At 42.4% G+C, this 16,293-nt stretch overlaps 2 protein-coding genes across 2 annotated transcripts; one reads left to right on the forward strand and one right to left on the reverse strand.

Moving 5' to 3' along the window:
• Nucleotides 1-51: 51 nt before the first annotated feature.
• Nucleotides 52-12,440, forward strand: nup155 (nucleoporin 155). Its single transcript, XM_055231669.1, has 34 exons — nucleotides 52-215; nucleotides 886-1,051; nucleotides 1,791-1,928; nucleotides 2,001-2,097; nucleotides 2,206-2,276; nucleotides 2,345-2,437; nucleotides 2,611-2,874; nucleotides 2,964-3,037; nucleotides 3,104-3,195; nucleotides 3,459-3,556; nucleotides 3,845-4,012; nucleotides 4,086-4,186; nucleotides 4,267-4,437; nucleotides 4,514-4,624; nucleotides 4,698-4,792; nucleotides 4,874-4,959; nucleotides 5,024-5,165; nucleotides 5,247-5,313; nucleotides 5,444-5,559; nucleotides 5,752-5,849; nucleotides 5,952-6,085; nucleotides 6,159-6,350; nucleotides 6,450-6,588; nucleotides 6,665-6,800; nucleotides 6,922-7,075; nucleotides 7,244-7,348; nucleotides 7,441-7,595; nucleotides 7,871-8,000; nucleotides 8,076-8,189; nucleotides 9,238-9,358; nucleotides 9,434-9,544; nucleotides 10,448-10,584; nucleotides 10,664-10,770; nucleotides 11,795-12,440. The coding sequence occupies exons 2-34, from the start codon at nucleotides 910-912 to the stop codon at nucleotides 11,931-11,933; spliced, it is 4,098 nt and encodes a 1,365-aa protein (XP_055087644.1). The 5' UTR covers nucleotides 52-215; nucleotides 886-909; the 3' UTR covers nucleotides 11,934-12,440.
• Nucleotides 12,441-13,607: 1,167 nt separating this feature from the next.
• Nucleotides 13,608-14,624, reverse strand: LOC117392095 (rhodopsin). The gene has a single exon (XM_033990075.1). It carries the CDS (start codon nucleotides 14,622-14,624, stop codon nucleotides 13,608-13,610), a length of 1,017 nt encoding a protein of 338 aa, XP_033845966.1.
• Nucleotides 14,625-16,293: the final 1,669 nt, after the last annotated feature.

Below are 16,293 nucleotides of genomic sequence, written 5' to 3' on the forward strand. Positions count from 1 at the left end.
GTTGTTATTTTCCCATGTGGCCAGATGGTGGCAGCACGTGAGCGCGTCACTGCTGTGAGAAAATAAAACCACGAAGAAGAGCAAACCCGGAAGTGTCTTTTCACAGCTGCATGAGGTTGGCGGGCAACTGAATAAAGAGTTTTACAACATTTATTTTTTCTGGAAGGACCGACAAAACTTCACATAGACACAGTTCAAGAGACGTCTTTCACAGGGTAATTTATACATATAATTAATAAGACAAAAGAGTAATTTATTCATAAACATTCTATATTAGACAAAAGAGCCTAGTAGCTTTTAGTTAGCCTGTGTTTTACTCAACTACAGCAACTATTCTGCTGCAAAGGGCTGAAAAAAACGGCACAAGACTCTAGTGTCCTGTTTAGATTTAGGTTTTAACTTTCTAAAAGCACCAGGTGCTTACATCGCCTGTGACTTCTGTTGTCCTCTGTTCACGTTGTCCTATGTTCACGTTGTCCCATGTGCATGTCCTCTATTCATGCTGTCTTCTGTCATGTTGTCCTATGTTCATGTCCCATGTGCATGTTGTTCTCTGTTCATGTCGTCATCTGTTCACGTTGTCCTGTGCTCATGTCCTCTATTCATGCTGTCCTATGTTCATGTCCTATGTGCATGTTGTCCTATGTTCATGTTGTCCTCTGTTCACCTTGTCCTCTGTTGATGTTGTCCTCTGTTCACGTTGTCTTCTGTTCACCTTGTCCTCTGTTCACCTTGTCCTCTGTTCACGCTGTCCTCTGTTCACGCTGTCCTCTGTTCACGCTGTCCTCTGTTCACGCTGTCCTCTGTTCACGTCGTCCTCTGTTCACGTCGTCCTCTGTCCTCTGTTCTTGCTGTCTTCTGTTCACGTCGTCCTCTGTTGCTCAGAGAGAAATCACCGGTTCCTGAGCCATGCCGTCCAGTGTTGGACCCAGCAGCCCCACCGCGGCCATCGCTGAAGCGCTGGAGAACTCCGCCCGTCTGATCGACAGACACCTGCAGGATGATCGCTGCTTCCCCGACTTATCTGAGCTCCTGAGCGTCCCCTCACACAGTACGTAAACACACCCGAAAAGACAGTACGTAAACACACCCGAAAAGACAGTACGTAAACACACCTGAAAAGAGAGTACGTAAACACAGCCGAAAAGACCGTACGTAAACACACCCGAAAAGACAGTACGTAAACACACCCGAAAAGACCGTACGTAAACACACCCGAAAAGACAGTACGTAAACACACCCGAAAAGACAGTACGTAAACACACCCGAAAAGACAGTACGTAAACACACCCGAAAAGACCGTACGTAAACACACCCGAAAAGACAGTACGTAAACACACCCGAAAAGACAGTACGTAAACACACCCGAAAAGACAGTACGTAAACACACCCGAAAAGACAGTACGTAAACACACCCGAAAAGACAGTACGTAAACACACCCGAAAAGACAGTACGTAAACACACCCGAAAAGACAGTACGTAAACACACCCGAAAAGACAGTACGTAAACACACCCGAAAAGACAGTACGTAAACACACCCGAAAAGACAGTACGTAAACACACCTGAAAAGACAGTACGTAAACACAGCCGAAAACACCCTACGTAAACACAGCCGCACAACACAGTCTGTAAACACTGCAGAATACTACATTTACACAGAGGACGACATTCCTCCTGTGACAATCCTTTGGGAAAGACACATCTGTTCAGTTACTCACCAGTTTATCAGTAGATGTGTGTCATTAATGATGTGGTTCTTGTTGTCTCCTCTGTGTCCTCTGTTGTAGACATGGCCTCTCTGTCTGGTGTGTCAGACATGGACTATCCTCTACAGGGGCAGGGTTTGCTGAGTGTCCCCAACCTGCCGGAGCTCAGTGCTGTGCGCCGCATTCCACTTCCTCCAGAACTGGTGGAGCAGTTCAGCCGTATCCTTTATTTATTCATCATTTAATTATATCACCGTGCAAAAAAGTTCTGTGTTCTTAACTTTTTCAAAGATATGCAGTGTAACTGTATGATGGGGGTTTTTCCTGAAATTTCAAGAGCGTGGCTCACGATCGACAACGACATCTTTATGTGGAATTATGAAGATGGGTAAATTATATTATTTACAAAGAGACTGTTCTGTAATTCATTTAGAGGCTACAGGTCTATCTAAGTAATCTGTTATATTCAATCTCAAACTTTTTTTTTTTTTTTCAGAGGAGATGTTGCTTATTTTGATGGTCTTATTGAAACAATTTTAGCTGTGGGCCTCGTAAAACCAAAGCCAGGTGTGTACACACTCAGCATTATGAACGCAGAGTTCACTCATAACGTCCTGCTTTTGTTTTTCTCTCAGGGATTCTTCAGCCGCACATTCACTATCTGTTAGTGTTGGCCACGTCTGTTGATGTCGTTATCCTGGGGCTCAGTTTTCCCAAAGGTCAGGGCGGTAAGTAATTATCAAGAGTGGTCCATGGTATCGAAGGTGTAAACTAGACATCTGGATGATATTTTTACATTTGTTAATCTAGATTTAAAATGTAATATGTGTGTCTTGTCTTTTAAATGGCCGTGTTTTAACCTGTAACTAGCCTGTTTGTCTTTTTGTCCTTTTGGTCTTAGGCTTGAACGACAGCATGTCGGGAGGAATGCAGTTGCTTCCGGATCCACTCTTTTCAATCCCCACCGATAACATTTATATGGTTTCCATCACATCCACTGACTTGGGACGGATCTTTATGGCAGGAAAAGATGGCTGCCTTTATGAGATAGCGTACCAAGCAGAGGCAGGGTGGCTGACCCAGCGCTGTAGAAAAATAAACCATTCAAAGAGCACACTGTCCTTTCTCGTTCCCTCAGTGCTCCAGTTCTCCTTTTCTGAAGATGGTATGAACAAAAACTGTATATTCTTATATTCTATACATATTCTTGTTTGGCAGTTAAAATGTATTATTTTGTTTTGTTTTTTCCTACAGATCCTATCCTACAGATTGCAATTGACAATTCTCGAAATGTTCTTTTTACTCGATCTGAAAAAGGGGTTTTGCAGGTATGTTTTATTAACTATTTTAGTTACAGTCACATAAATTTACTTCACTGCTTCTGATTGATTCAGGTGTATGACCTTGGAGCTGATGGACAAGGTATGAGTCGTGTGGCCACTATGTCCCAGAATGCCATTGTAGCAGCAGCAGGGAATATCGCCAGGTGTGTCTTTATCTTTAAATTAATGTAGTATTCACCTTGAACATCTTAATTCATAAATTTATTATAATATGCATCAGGTGTTTCCTAACAACAGCCTGAGATAAACTAAAGGCATTGATTCATTTATGTTAAGTTGTGATTATGGTTAAAATTAGAATCAGTCCCAAGGAAATGAATGTAAGTGCCGTGTGGAAACATAATTTGTTTGTGTGTGTGTGTCTGTGTGTGCTTGTGTGTGTTTGTGTGTTTGTTTTTGCTCACAGAACAATTGATCGCTCAGTCTTCAAGCCAATTGTTCAGATTTCTGTGATAACCAGATCTGAGTCGTCAGACTGCCATCTGCTGGCCGTTACACATGCAGGTAATTCTACTCATTACAGTTGGTTTTATAATCTTTATAAGACATAATCTATCTCGTGTAAAGATCATCAGCAGTTTTTTATTGTACAGTTTGATTTTACAAAAGCCCTTGGTGCACAGTGTGATGAGACGGTCATTTCAAGCCTGATAAAGTCCAAATAATTCAGTAAAATAGAACATTGTTTGTCAAATAGAGTTTTGCCAAAGTTGCCAGTCTCCCTGAAATAAATCCCTGAAGGGAAATCTGCTCTGGTTTTATCCATTCTTACATGTCATTTTGGTTTTGTAGGTGTACGTCTATATTTCACTACAGCCCCATTTGCCCCCGCGCTCCAAAAACACCTTCCAGTTCGTCCCAGTTTACTGTCTCTGGTCCACGTCCGACTTCCACCAGGATTTTCTGCTTCTTCAACACTTCAGAAACCCTCAAAGGTTCACAAAGCTCTTCACAGCAAAGGTAACACAGCATAGTGGTTAAAGTAAGACTCTTTTATTACTCATTCATTCCATTTTTGTGTTGTTTTGTGCAGGTGTTTTGCTTATGGCTGCTTCTGAAACAGAGGACAGTGATATTTTGTGGTGCATCAACCACGACTCATTTCCTTTCAAAAAACCACTTATGGAGACTCAGGTTGGTGTTGTTTTTTTTTAATTCTGTTCTTGGATGGCACAGTTTTTACACACTAATTGAAATGTTCCCATATATTACAGATGATGTCTAATGTTGATGGTCATTCCTGGGCTCTCTGTGCTTTAAATGAAGAAAAACCAACCAAGATTTGTACTCATCTAAACAAAGATCAAATCCCCATAACCGACGCCCCTGTGGTCGTTCAGCAGCACAACGTCCCACCTCAGAAGTTTGTCCTCCTTTCAGCCAAGGTCTAACCTCTTAACGCCAATGATCACTTTGTTATTTTTCAGTTTGGCTGATTTCTGTCGTTTTTTCTTTTTAAAGGGAAGTCACATTTTTCAGAAGCTGCGTCCAGTGGATCAGCTGCGCCACCTGCTGGTGAGCTGTGCTGGAGGAGAAAGTGAGGACATTGAGAGGTTCTTTAAGCTCCACAGGGTAAGACTTTTTGGCTCATTACAAATTTGAGTTTCTTTTATTGGAAAATTTCTTAGACACAAAACGTTTTCAGGAAGAGCAGGCTTGTGCCACGTCGCTGATCCTGTCGTGCTCCACCGCTGCTTGTGATCGAGAGGTTTCACAGTGGGCGACCAGAGCGTTCTTCAGGTTAGAGCAGTTCCAATCTACTTGTATGGACCGTTATTTTAATTTATCTGTTTTATTTTGATCAATAAATTCATCTTTCAGATACGGAGGAGAGGCACAGATGAGGTTCCCTGCAGCCATGACCAGTCCCAGCACCGTCGGGCCCCTGATGAGCTCACCAGCACCAGGTCAGTCTCAAAACGTCTAAGAGTTTACCTGCAACATTTTACTAATATAATCCTTTTCTTTCAGGTATTGTTCCTCCTCTATTAGCCTCTCCATTCACACCGATGCCATCGGGCACTGCCCCAATGACCCCGATGTCTGCTGGACCAGAGGTGATATTCTCAGGGAAACATAACGGCATCTGCATCTATTTCGCTCGTATTCTTGGGTTGGTGACGACTGATTCTTAACATTTTTTTCAAGTTCTGATTGCAAAGGTTTACCTAAATGTTTATTTTTAATTTAACAGAAATATATGGGATGGAAGCCTTGCTGTTGAGAAAACGATAAGCAACGGAAGCCAGAATGTGACTATTGTAAGTCCTCGTACTTGTACTTGTGCTTGTGCTTGTACTTGTACTTGTGCTCGTGCTTGTATAATGTGTATAATGTGTGTAATGATGGTGATGGGCCTGGATCAGTGCTAATGACCTGTTGTCGTTTCAGTTGGAGAGCAGTGTCAGTTCCTTCGATCTGGAGGCGGTGCTTCTGGAGCTCTGTGGCCTGCGAGAATTTCTCGACAGAAACTCTCAGTTTAATCCATCCTCTCTTGACGCCGTGAGGTAAGAGGAAAACCGTTCTCAAATTTGAGAAATGTTGATAAGTTTGCAGTGTTTTCTGCTGATCTACTGAGACTGTTGTACAAATGTTTTCAGTTTGGTGAACTGTGTGAGGCTGAGAAAGTCTGCATCCTAAACACTGAATAATTTACAATCCAGTCCTTAATGAACATCTGTTTTCCTTGTCACTTTTAGCTCCCCAGCCAATTTACAGCAGAGGCTGCTGGGATTCATGCGACCTGATGGTGCCAACACTCAGCAGGTTCAGCAAGAGCTGCAGAGAAAATACCACAGTGAGTTACTGCTGCACTCTTACTCTTATTCTCAGTTTTAATACATTGGTTTTATTATATTTTAGATCACATTAAACCCTGTGATGTGGTTTTGTGTTGTAGCCAAGGCTCAGCTCTATGAGAAGGTTTCTCTTCAGGGCATCCAGCAGCTGGTGCATCGCTCCCATCAGACACTGGCTCTCTGGAAGCTTCTGTGTGACCATCAGTTTAGCCTCATTATGTCTGAGCTGCCCAAGGTAACGCGGCATTTCAACCCCAGGTCAGACTTTATCTGGAGTTTTTATTCATTTTCCAACCTATGACTTTTAGGATATTCAGGAGCAAATGAAGGGAGTGAGTTTTAAAGATGTGGTGATTCGAGGGAAAGGGCTGTCTGGAGCCCTCATCACAGCCCTCATTAACGTCTACATTAAAGATAATGCCTCTGTGGATGCTGTTAGCACACACCTGCGCGACCTCTGCCCTCTGCTGTACAGCGGCGACGACAGCATCTGCTCCAAGGTACGATATGTAAAACATGTCTCTAAAGGTTATGTTGCCATCGTTAAAAGTGCTTAGTGTTTTTCCCACACTGTGTTGATTATATTTACTTTGTCTCAGGCAAATGAGCTGCTCCAGAGTTCAAAACAGATTCAGAGTAAAGCAGAAAAGGAGAGAACACTCAGGGAGTCTCTGCGGCTCTACCAACAGATCAGCCAACACACAGACCTGTCTTTAGTCTGCTCCCAGTATAGACACGGTACTCCACCCTCCGCCACCGCTGTTTACCGTGTTTGCTTTACATTCTCTACTAATTCAGTTTGTTTTAACGTCAGTTCGTTTCTATGAGGGTGTCCTGGAGTTGTGCCTCACAGCTGCAGATAAGAAAGATCCACAAAGACTCGGTCCTCACTTCTATAAAAATGGGGAGCCGGAGGACGACAAAGTGGGACAACAAGCCTTTCAGGAGAGGTAAATCACACACACACTGAGACACACAACACACACACAACACACAACACACAACACACACACACGAGGAAGAATCTGAGCTAGTGATAAAACTGTGGCTCAACTTATAATCTTTCCTTAGACTTTTATGCTACAAGTGCATCACAGACACGATGCAAGAGCTTGTGAACCAGAGCAAAGCAGCCCCACAGTCGCCCAGTGTGCCCAAGCAACCAGGACCCCCCGTCATGACCTCTGACCCCAACATGCTTAGTAATGAAGAGGCTACAGCACATGTGAGTAACCAGTGGTTTCCTCTGAGTGTAGACTACAGCGTTGTGAGTTTTTTTATGTTTTGATTTGCCGTATTGTGATTTTAATGTCTTTATTATTCTGTAAAGCACTTTGAATGACTTGCTACTTGTCTAGAATATTTTAAACCGATTATATTTCTCCTTTTGTAGTTTGAACAAATGCTGGGACTGGCACAGAGGTCTCAAGATGAATTATTTCACATTGCTCTGTACAACTGGCTGATTCAGGCTGATCTGACTGACAAACTGCTCGAGGTACTTGGACTTAAAAACCTGTACTGTATCAAACGGGGAGAAAATGTTATTGTGTCTTTGTCTGATTCGTGTTTATTGTCTCGACTACGCAGGTGAATTCTCCACACCTGGAGGAGCACCTGATGCATATGATTAAACAAGACCAGAGTAAAGTCCACAATATGGACCTCTTATGGCGCTATTATGAAAAGAACCGGAATTTTGGCAAAGCTTCTCACGTCCTGGCTCGCCTTGCGGACATGCACAGGTGCGGTACAACGCTGCCTCTACTGTACCATCTTCTGAATATACTTTAACTCTTTTAAACCTTTTTATTTTTAGTAAAAGCCAAAAGTAAAAAATGTCAACTGGACAAAAAGTTGTAGGAGTGAAGACGTTTCCCTGCTCGTCCAAGCCGCCTCTTCAGTTCTCCAGTTCACTCCTAGAACTTTTTGTCCAGTTGACTTTCGACTTTTACCGTGGAACAGACCTGGACGACTGAGGATTACACGGACTTTTTCATGTGTTTATTTATTTTCGCAGTACCGAGATCTCTCTGAAACAGCGTCTGGAGTATATTGCTCGAGCCATTCTGTCTGCCAAGAGCGCCTCCTGCATCTCTGCCCAGGCAGCCGACGGGGAGTTTCTGCACGAGCTGGAGGAGAAGATGGAGGTGTGTGTGTGTGGGTGATGCGGCTGACTTTATGCAAATGATTTGAACTGGTATTTAGCAAAGCCTTTCTTGCAGCTTGTGCGAATTCAAGTTCAGATTCAAGAAACTCTCATGAGACAGTACTCCCACCACCCCTCAGTGAAGACGGTCATCTCTCAGCTGGACTCTGAGCTTATGGATATCACCAAGGTAACAAAAATATGCATGAGATCCCACTGGTTTTGTAACTTTACTTGTAGCTTAACATCACCAGCTTCTTGTGAATGAATAATGCAGTGCAAATCGCTTTGAGTGTCGACACCGCATTGTTTTATTTGTACACGTTACTCTTTACTGCACATATTAATGCTGTGGATCCAAACGGGAAGAAGCCAAGGAGAACACACTGGCCTTCTCAGATTGTGCAGTAACAATCGGAGAGGACCAGTGTCTCCAGGTACAAGTCTCCAGGAAACCCACACACACACTGACCAACACCCGCTGTTTGATTCACACCATCCACTGCACAATCTCAGAGTGATCCGGACTCTACAACACGGAGCTCAAGCCACAAACACAGAGGGAAAAGTGAAGGAGGAACAACATGTGGAGAAAGCCCCATCTGACAGAGCTAAAAAAACAGCACAACAGGGAATTTGAGCCTAGAACTAGAAGGAAAGGTGTGACTTTTTTTTTTACACAGCGAAAAACTTCAGAGAATTTTCAGATCGTTTGAGATTCCGGTCTGTTTCAAACCTACAGACACTTTAAGACAAAAGCTGGTTCATCCAAAGGACAAAGGAGAAACCAAACAGCCACTTCATAAGAGAATGTACCAAGAGCGAGAGAGAGCAGCTCAGGACCACAGTCTGCTGTTCATCTACATCTCAAAAACACTAAACACTCCTTTGAAGAGAGTGAAGTTCAGATCTGAGACGGAGAAAAGAAACGGTTTGAGAGGAAGATATTTTTGTTAGGAAAGACAATCCATCTTTAAACACCGAACTACAACTCCATCCTCACACCCAAAACAAACAGAAACAAAGAGAACAATAGGCGGTCCAGCAGTAACGAGTTGTCCAGTTGACAGATTTAAATTTCGTCTTTTGTCATGGATCAGACCTGGACGCAGACACAGACGACCCGTTTTTTAGACTTAACCTGTTGATGTTCTGAAACTGAATTACAGAACGGGCATTATAATGTTATGAAATGTTTTAAAATTCATACATTGAGTGTTTATTCTAAATGTCCGCAGCTCTATGGGGAGTTTGCCGACCTCTACAAACTGTCCGAGTGCAAACTGGCTCTTATTCACTGCGCGGGACATTCTGACCCCATCCTGGTTCAATCCCTGTGGCTGGAAATCATGGAGAAAGGTCGGTACAGAGAATTGTTTTAATTTATCTCCGAGTTTAATAAGCGCTCGTGTGATTATGATGCGTCTCCTGCAGAACTGGCAGACTCCGTGGCCATGAGCCCCGCAGATCGAATGGGGTCCCTCAGTTTGAAGCTGATCTCACTGGGAAGGATGTACGCGGGAACGCCCAGATATTTTCCATTAGGTGAGAACGTGGTTGTTTTGATTTTGTTTCATCATTTCATCATAAAAGTACACAGCATCTCTTTTATAAATCAATCAATCAACGTTTATTTATAGAGCACTTTACAACACTCAAGGTGACCAGTAAAATCAAATTAAAATCAAACTAAAACAGTAAAATAGGAGAATAAAATGGAATAAAATACATAAATACAACAAAATATAAATAATGATAATATGTCACAACATTACTAAGTGTTGAAAGTCTGAATAAATATGTTTTAAGCCTGGATTTAAAAAGACCAAAGTCAGTGATGGTGCAAATATCAGGAGGCAGTTTGTTCCAGAGTTTGGGCCGAGCCACAGAGAAGATCACCCCAGTGTTTGGATTTAGTTTTCGAAACTTCCAAAAGGAGTTGATTAGATGACAATTCAGCCAGGTAGGGCGGGGCGAGGTCATTAAGAACTTTAAAAACAAAAAGTAAAATTTTAAAATCAACTCTAAAAGAAACAGGAAGCCAAAGGAGCGAATAAAGGACTGGGGTGATGTGTTGGCGTCTGGATGTGTTGGTTAAAAATCGTTCTATTCTAGAGCTGATAAAAGCATGAATCGTTTTCTCAAGATCATTGCGATTTAAAAATGGCTTGACTTTTGTTAAAAGACGTAGTTGAAAAAACCTCTGACCACGCTATCAATTTGTTTGTCAAATTTAAAAGTGTTGTCTAGAGTGACCCTGAGATTTTTAGCAGTTGGTCTGAGCCTTGAGGTCAGTGAGCCAAGATTTAAGGGTCAGAATCACCAAACAAAATATATTCTGTTTTTTCTTCATTTAAGTGAATTAAATTTTGTCCTAACCACAACTTGATATCTAAATGTACAGAGGTTGATTACATGAGTTATATTTGTATAACCGTGTCTTCCCAGAGTTCCTGGTGAAGTTTCTGGAGCAGGAAGTGTGTCGTCTTAACTGGGATGTTGGTTTTGTCACGTCCACCATGCTGGAGATCGGGGTACAGCTGCCACGTCTCCTCGAAGTTTATGACCAGCTCTTCAAAACACGAGTATGTGCATTCATCTGTTTGTTGTTCTTGTTGATTGGAAAAAGGCAGAAGAAAAGCTGTACTAAATGTGTGTCTTTAGGATCCCTGTTGGCAGCGTCTGAAAAAGCCTCTTCATTTGGTCGAGTGTATCCACGTCCTTTTGTCTGGATACGTGGACGACCCGAGCAAAGTGCCGACTTACGACCGGTAAGAACAGCAGCTGAGATGGCTAACCTGCTAGCATAGACTGTATATGTAAATCAGGAGCGTCCAAACTTTTCTCATTAAGAGCCACATTTAAAAACACAGACAAAGCTGAGGGACATGGACTCGTCGCCAAAACGGTGAATATTACAAGTTAGACTGAACCACTAGACCTTTATTCACGCTTACATCCTCAGTGGGACACATTAAATATCTGCTATGAGGTTGTTAAAGTAGATTTTCAGAAATATACAGTAAAAGGGGGCGTTACCATTAACAGCCTCGCTCCTGATTGGCTCTTTCGTTGCTATGATACTCAGAATTCCAAATATGGTACTCGGCTTTAAACTGCTCTAGCCTCAATGAGCTTCATTTGACTGGAGCTGACACTTTACACAGTCTACGGCACATATGTCAAACTCAAGGCCCGGGGGCCAAATGCGGCCCTCCACATCATTTTAAGTGGTCCGCGAGAAGGTAAATTGAAAGGCATAACTGTCATAAAATAAGTCTATGCTGCATTGACCGTAAATTAATGAGATTTTACCAAGAAGTGGAGCTGAGAAATATTTGCAAATCATCACAAAATGTTCACGAAGAGGAAAATTGTCGGCGTGGAAGGAAGTTAGAAGGACTTTGAGGAGAAAAACCTGTATGTTTTCTTGTGTTACGAGGCGGGGTCGGCACAACCTACGTCTACGTCATTTTGACACCAAACATGGAGCTAAGTACGCAAAAGTCTGCAAGAAAAACAACACATTTCCAATAATTAAAAGGCTGTAAAAGTGTGTGCTCCAACTTTTAAAAATGTCAGTTTATCGAGAAATACACAGTTTCAGAGACATGTAATATTTGCAACATTTATTTTACATGACGTTTGTTTTACATTTAGTGACATTTATCCTGCTCCACAGTCACATCTGGCCCTTGATGGCGGCCATTTTGCTGATGTGGCCGTCGGTGAAAATGAGTTTGACGCCCCTGCTCTACGGGCTGTAATAAACTGACTTCTTTTTGTATTTTTCAGACGAAGGTTCACCAACGTGTGTCTGGACAACATCTGCGGCTACTTAGTGGAGTTACAGTCTCTCAGCCCAAACTCAGCCCTTCAACACATCATCAGTAATTTCAAAGCACTGCAGGCCAAGCTGGAGAAACTGCACTGACAGGTGACCCCCCCGACCCCTGACAGGTGACCCCCGCCCCCATCGACCTTCATTAAACCGACGCACATGTAAAGTCTTCGTGTCATCTGCAGATATTTGTTTCCCCCAGACACAGACTATGGGATTTGTCAACAGTTTTCTAACTTATTTAATACAATTTGATACCGGTCTATTTGTATTATCTGCTAAATGATGCAAACCACGATAGATGTGTCTTGAAACATAAAACGCTGTTCGTGTTTTCCACAGTTATCAGAAGTAAACTGTTGCAGTGTTGAAATTATGTACAAAATGTGGCCAAAACTTTAAAACAAACCTCTAGATTTTGTCTTTTTATTTTGCTTTTTCCTTAACAGTTTTAAAACTCAATATTTGTCCCTCATAAAAAAACTTTTATAAAGAATTGAAGTTGTCCTGCTTTTGTATATATTTGTGCTTTGAAAAAACTATAAAACGTTTACAAAATTATTTACAGTGTGGCTTAAATAAACGACATGCTGTGACATCGTCTAATTCATTTAATGCTCCTTTACATAATTGCATTTAATTGCCTTTAATTACGATCCACGCTCACGCTTTCTTTGTTATTCAGACTAATTGCTTAAGGTTGTTTTTTCCTAATTAGTTCTACACAATAGTCGGCAATTATGTGTAATTTTATTTGTGCTGTGTGCAAATTTTCATTCACTGATGATTCTCTGCAGCTTCTGTAAACAGAGCGATACGTCCTGAGATATTAGAGCTTTGGATGTAAAAATTTCGTTCAGCATTTGTTAAGAAAACCTTTGTAGATTGTTCCACGATACTGGGCTTTTTTAGTTACGTGAAAATAAGAAACTCGTGCAATACTTTTACACACAAATGGGTTACACGAGGGTCATTCAATAAATAAGGTGAATTTTAATACAGTTAGAATCTTACTTTCTTTTTTGTTTGTTTGTTTTACTTGTTTTTCACATGGATTTAATTTATTTTGCAGATAAAAAAAATAAATTTGAGAGTTTTGGCGATTAACAAAGAAGCTCCAGGATTGAACAGCGGGTCAGTTGTCAAGTTTTTGTGTTGCTGAAGGTGCAAAACCCGTGGAAATTCACAGGAGAATGTCACTGTGTCTGGTGCCACATGTTTCAGCCAAAAAAAATGTCTACAAGTGGCTAAATAGTTTAAAGACGGAGCAGTGTTGAGGATGAAGGCAGAAGAAGTGAGGTCTCCTGAGGTGGACCAGACAGTGACATTCTCCTGTGAATTTCAACGGCTTTGCACCTTCAGCAACCAAAAACTTGATAACTGATAACTCGTCCTAGATTGAAGCACATTTTAGATAATCAAACGTGTCCACATCAGTCTGGTTCATTTCTACTGTTCTGTTTCGGTGTAAAAACCTGCACAGAATGATTTTTATGTTGGTTTGGACTGGAGGAATCATTATGTATCGGCCACGGGGACATTTTATTGTATTTTCCTGCTAATATTAATGATGAACCGTTAGTTTTATAATGAAATTGTAAAGAAATGTGTGTTCAACTGCTCAGGGACTGCACGTGGAAAGCAGCAGCGGTGCCTAAATCTCGTACAAATCATCTTTTCTTTTGTAAGATTAATGAATTTGTGCACGGTCCCTGACAAAGAAAGACTAAAGAAAGAAAGAGAAAGAACTGTTTTCTCCATCTCTTTCTACGAGTGGCATGCACAGGAGAGCTTTTTCACTCCAGACAGGAAAATGTAAGGAATAACGCAGGTGTACGAGGCAGCGAGGTAACTGGCGACTTCCACCGCGATCGGAGACATGCTGACGTTACTGGTGATGCGCAAAAGCAAGTGAGTCAACCAACAAACCAAGAACACACTGGCCACTGCCACCACGCTTTTCGCCGCCCTCACGTGGATCCTGGAGCCCGCCTTCGCCGACACCTGAGTGGGCCTCGGGAGAGCGTCCGGTTGGCCAGCGAGGTTTGGAGACCGTGTTTTGGACGATGGTCTTCCTTGCGGAACAGCATCAACCCCTTTCCTTTTCTCGTCGATCCTCGTTGCGTCTTTCTTCTTGGAGAGTTCCGTTTCGTGACCTTTGACGCGCTTGTAGTTCTGAAGGAGGGTGATCACAATCTGGACACTGATGGTTATGATCCCAGCGAGCGGAAGAGCGTTCGCCAAGGTTAGGTAAATAATTTCATACGTTTGCCCCGCTATGACATCCGGAAAGTAATCGACGCAGTCCAACTCGGTCTCGTTGCTTCCTTCTACCTTGACGAAGAAGAAGTGCGGAAGGCTGAACACCACGGCCACCGTCCAGCTTCCGGCGAGTAGAAACGCCACCAAACGCAGACTGTCCAAACGCACGGGACCTCCGCCTCTTTTAAGGGACCCGACCAACTTCTGGTGCCAAAAAATGCTGATGAAGAACGTGGTGAAAATGCTGCTGGTTTCAGACAAGTCGGCACTGAAGCGGAAAACCCCGCAGTAAGTCTCTCCTAAGAACCAACTGCCAGCGAAGTCGGCCATAGTGTCTGGGAGGTCCACGAGGTAGTTGGTGATGAGGTTGGAGATCGCCAGGTTGATGAATAAGATCTCGTTGGTGCGTAAACCGGATAGAGCTTTCGGCAGGGAGCTTACAGCCAGCCAGTTGTTTCCTACGACTCCAGCGATGAACATGAGCGCTCTGACGAGGGATTCGATCAGCTCCTCTGCTTCCATCGCGTCGAGTCGACACCAAACGATGCAGCGGTGCAGATGGGTCGAGACGTTTATATCCAGATGGAACAAGTCCTGCCCCCACACTCTCTTCCACCGGGACACAGGGGCAGTTTGGTGTCATTATGTTATTTATGTTCCCCTGTGTAATTTCACTCTGGCAAATTGGATCGGTTCCGTTGTTGTTTTACAGAATTTATTTTCAGATCAGCGTTCGCAAGGAGCCAACCCAACCTTAAATACTGTCAACGCCTCACAAAGAGCGCAGTTTTTAACACGTGTTTTTGGTGAAGTATATAAAATTGTGGAGAACGGGGATTCCAAAACTCAAGATGAACAGAAACTCAGCGGTGTCTTATGCATCAAGTCACTTTACATCCTGGTATTTTAAAGTCACATAAAGTGTTGGCGGTCGGCTCGTCACGTGTCTCTTTACAATTAAATTCTTTCTGTTTGCGTGTTGCTTTTTTGTTTGTTTGTTTCTAGAATCCTGCAGAATCATGTTTCTTTTTTCCGTTGCTTATTTACCAAAATGTCCTCCACAGGGTGTAGTTGGGTCTGATGGTGGGTGGATGGTGGGTGGGGGTTTATTTGCGTGTGTGGACTTCTGGGTAGACAGTGGCTCAGTTGGTAGAGCATTTTGCCCACTGATCTGAAGGATGGAGGTTCAAATCCTGCTCTCGACATAAACATCGTTGGTCGAGCGGTCAGGTCCACGGAGCCACAGGTTGGTGGTTTGATTCCCAGAGATGAATCCTGACATTGTGTCCTTTGGAAAACATAACCCCCTCTATCCCCGTGTGTGTGTGTGTGTGTGTGTGTGTGTGTGTGTGTGTGTGTGTGTGTGTGTGTGTGAGAGAGAGAGAGAGAAGCACTGAGAGAGAAGCCAAACCTGAGTCTGTTATGATAAACTCAACGTGAATCACTAAATGTGAGGGCCCTTCTCTAAATATGAGGGCCCTTCTCTAAATGTGAGGGCCCTTCTCTAAATGTGAGGGCCCTTCTCTAAATGCTTCTCAGTGTAACATTTCTGTGTTAAAAGTTTCCTCTGTTTAGTGTCAGTCTCAACACGTCCACAGGACAGTCCACTGCACTGGTGGGTTTTTTCTGTGTAAACTCAGGATGAGCTCGTGTCTTATGTCTCATGTCCTATATCTCATGTCTTATGTCTTATGTCTCATGTCTCATGTCTTATCCTCCTGAGACCTGGCGTCCTCATATGTGGACAACACATTTTGGATCGTCTAGGCCATAATGCAAATTTTTAGAAGAATAACAGCAACAAGAACAACAACAATGTAAATATATATATTAGTTTTTTAACAGTTTAGATTGTTTAGAATATTTAATTTTAATTATTTTTTTTTTTTTCTCAGCAGCTCTTCACTCGAGACACTTTGTTCCAAGAGGCACAATTGTTGTTTCTCATTTTGTTTTTACTCAGGACAAATGTTGCTGTTTTCAGGGTCTTAATAAATAGTTTTTGCAAATCATTATTCAAATGTTTTATCAAAATGATTAAAATGTCACATATGAGGACATTTGATTTACATATTTTTTTTCCTCAGAAACTACATAATGTAAAAAAATAATTCTTTGTATTTAGACTCATCAGGTCCAATCAGAACAAATAACAAAGAGAAATGAATAAAGCGACGCAGGAGCTCAGGTC

Source organism: Periophthalmus magnuspinnatus, chromosome 23 (assembly GCF_009829125.3).
Source record: "Periophthalmus magnuspinnatus isolate fPerMag1 chromosome 23, fPerMag1.2.pri, whole genome shotgun sequence".
Taxonomy (NCBI): domain Eukaryota; kingdom Metazoa; phylum Chordata; class Actinopteri; order Gobiiformes; family Gobiidae; genus Periophthalmus; species Periophthalmus magnuspinnatus.

What these genes read in the sequence shown, in the direction of transcription:
- nup155 (XM_055231669.1), top strand. Translation starts at nt 910, where the DNA reads ATGCCGTCCAGTGTTGGACCCAGCAGCCCCACCGCGGCCATCGCTGAA. An exon ending in CAAAGCTCTTCACAGCAAAG is followed by an intron (nt 4,013 to 4,085) that starts GTAACACAGCAT and finishes TGTTTTGTGCAG; the next exon opens with GTGTTTTGCTTATGGCTGCT. An exon ending in CAACAAGCCTTTCAGGAGAG is followed by an intron (nt 6,801 to 6,921) that starts GTAAATCACACA and finishes ATCTTTCCTTAG; the next exon opens with ACTTTTATGCTACAAGTGCA.
- LOC117392095 (XM_033990075.1), bottom strand. Translation starts at nt 14,624, where the DNA reads ATGGAAGCAGAGGAGCTGATCGAATCCCTCGTCAGAGCGCTCATGTTC.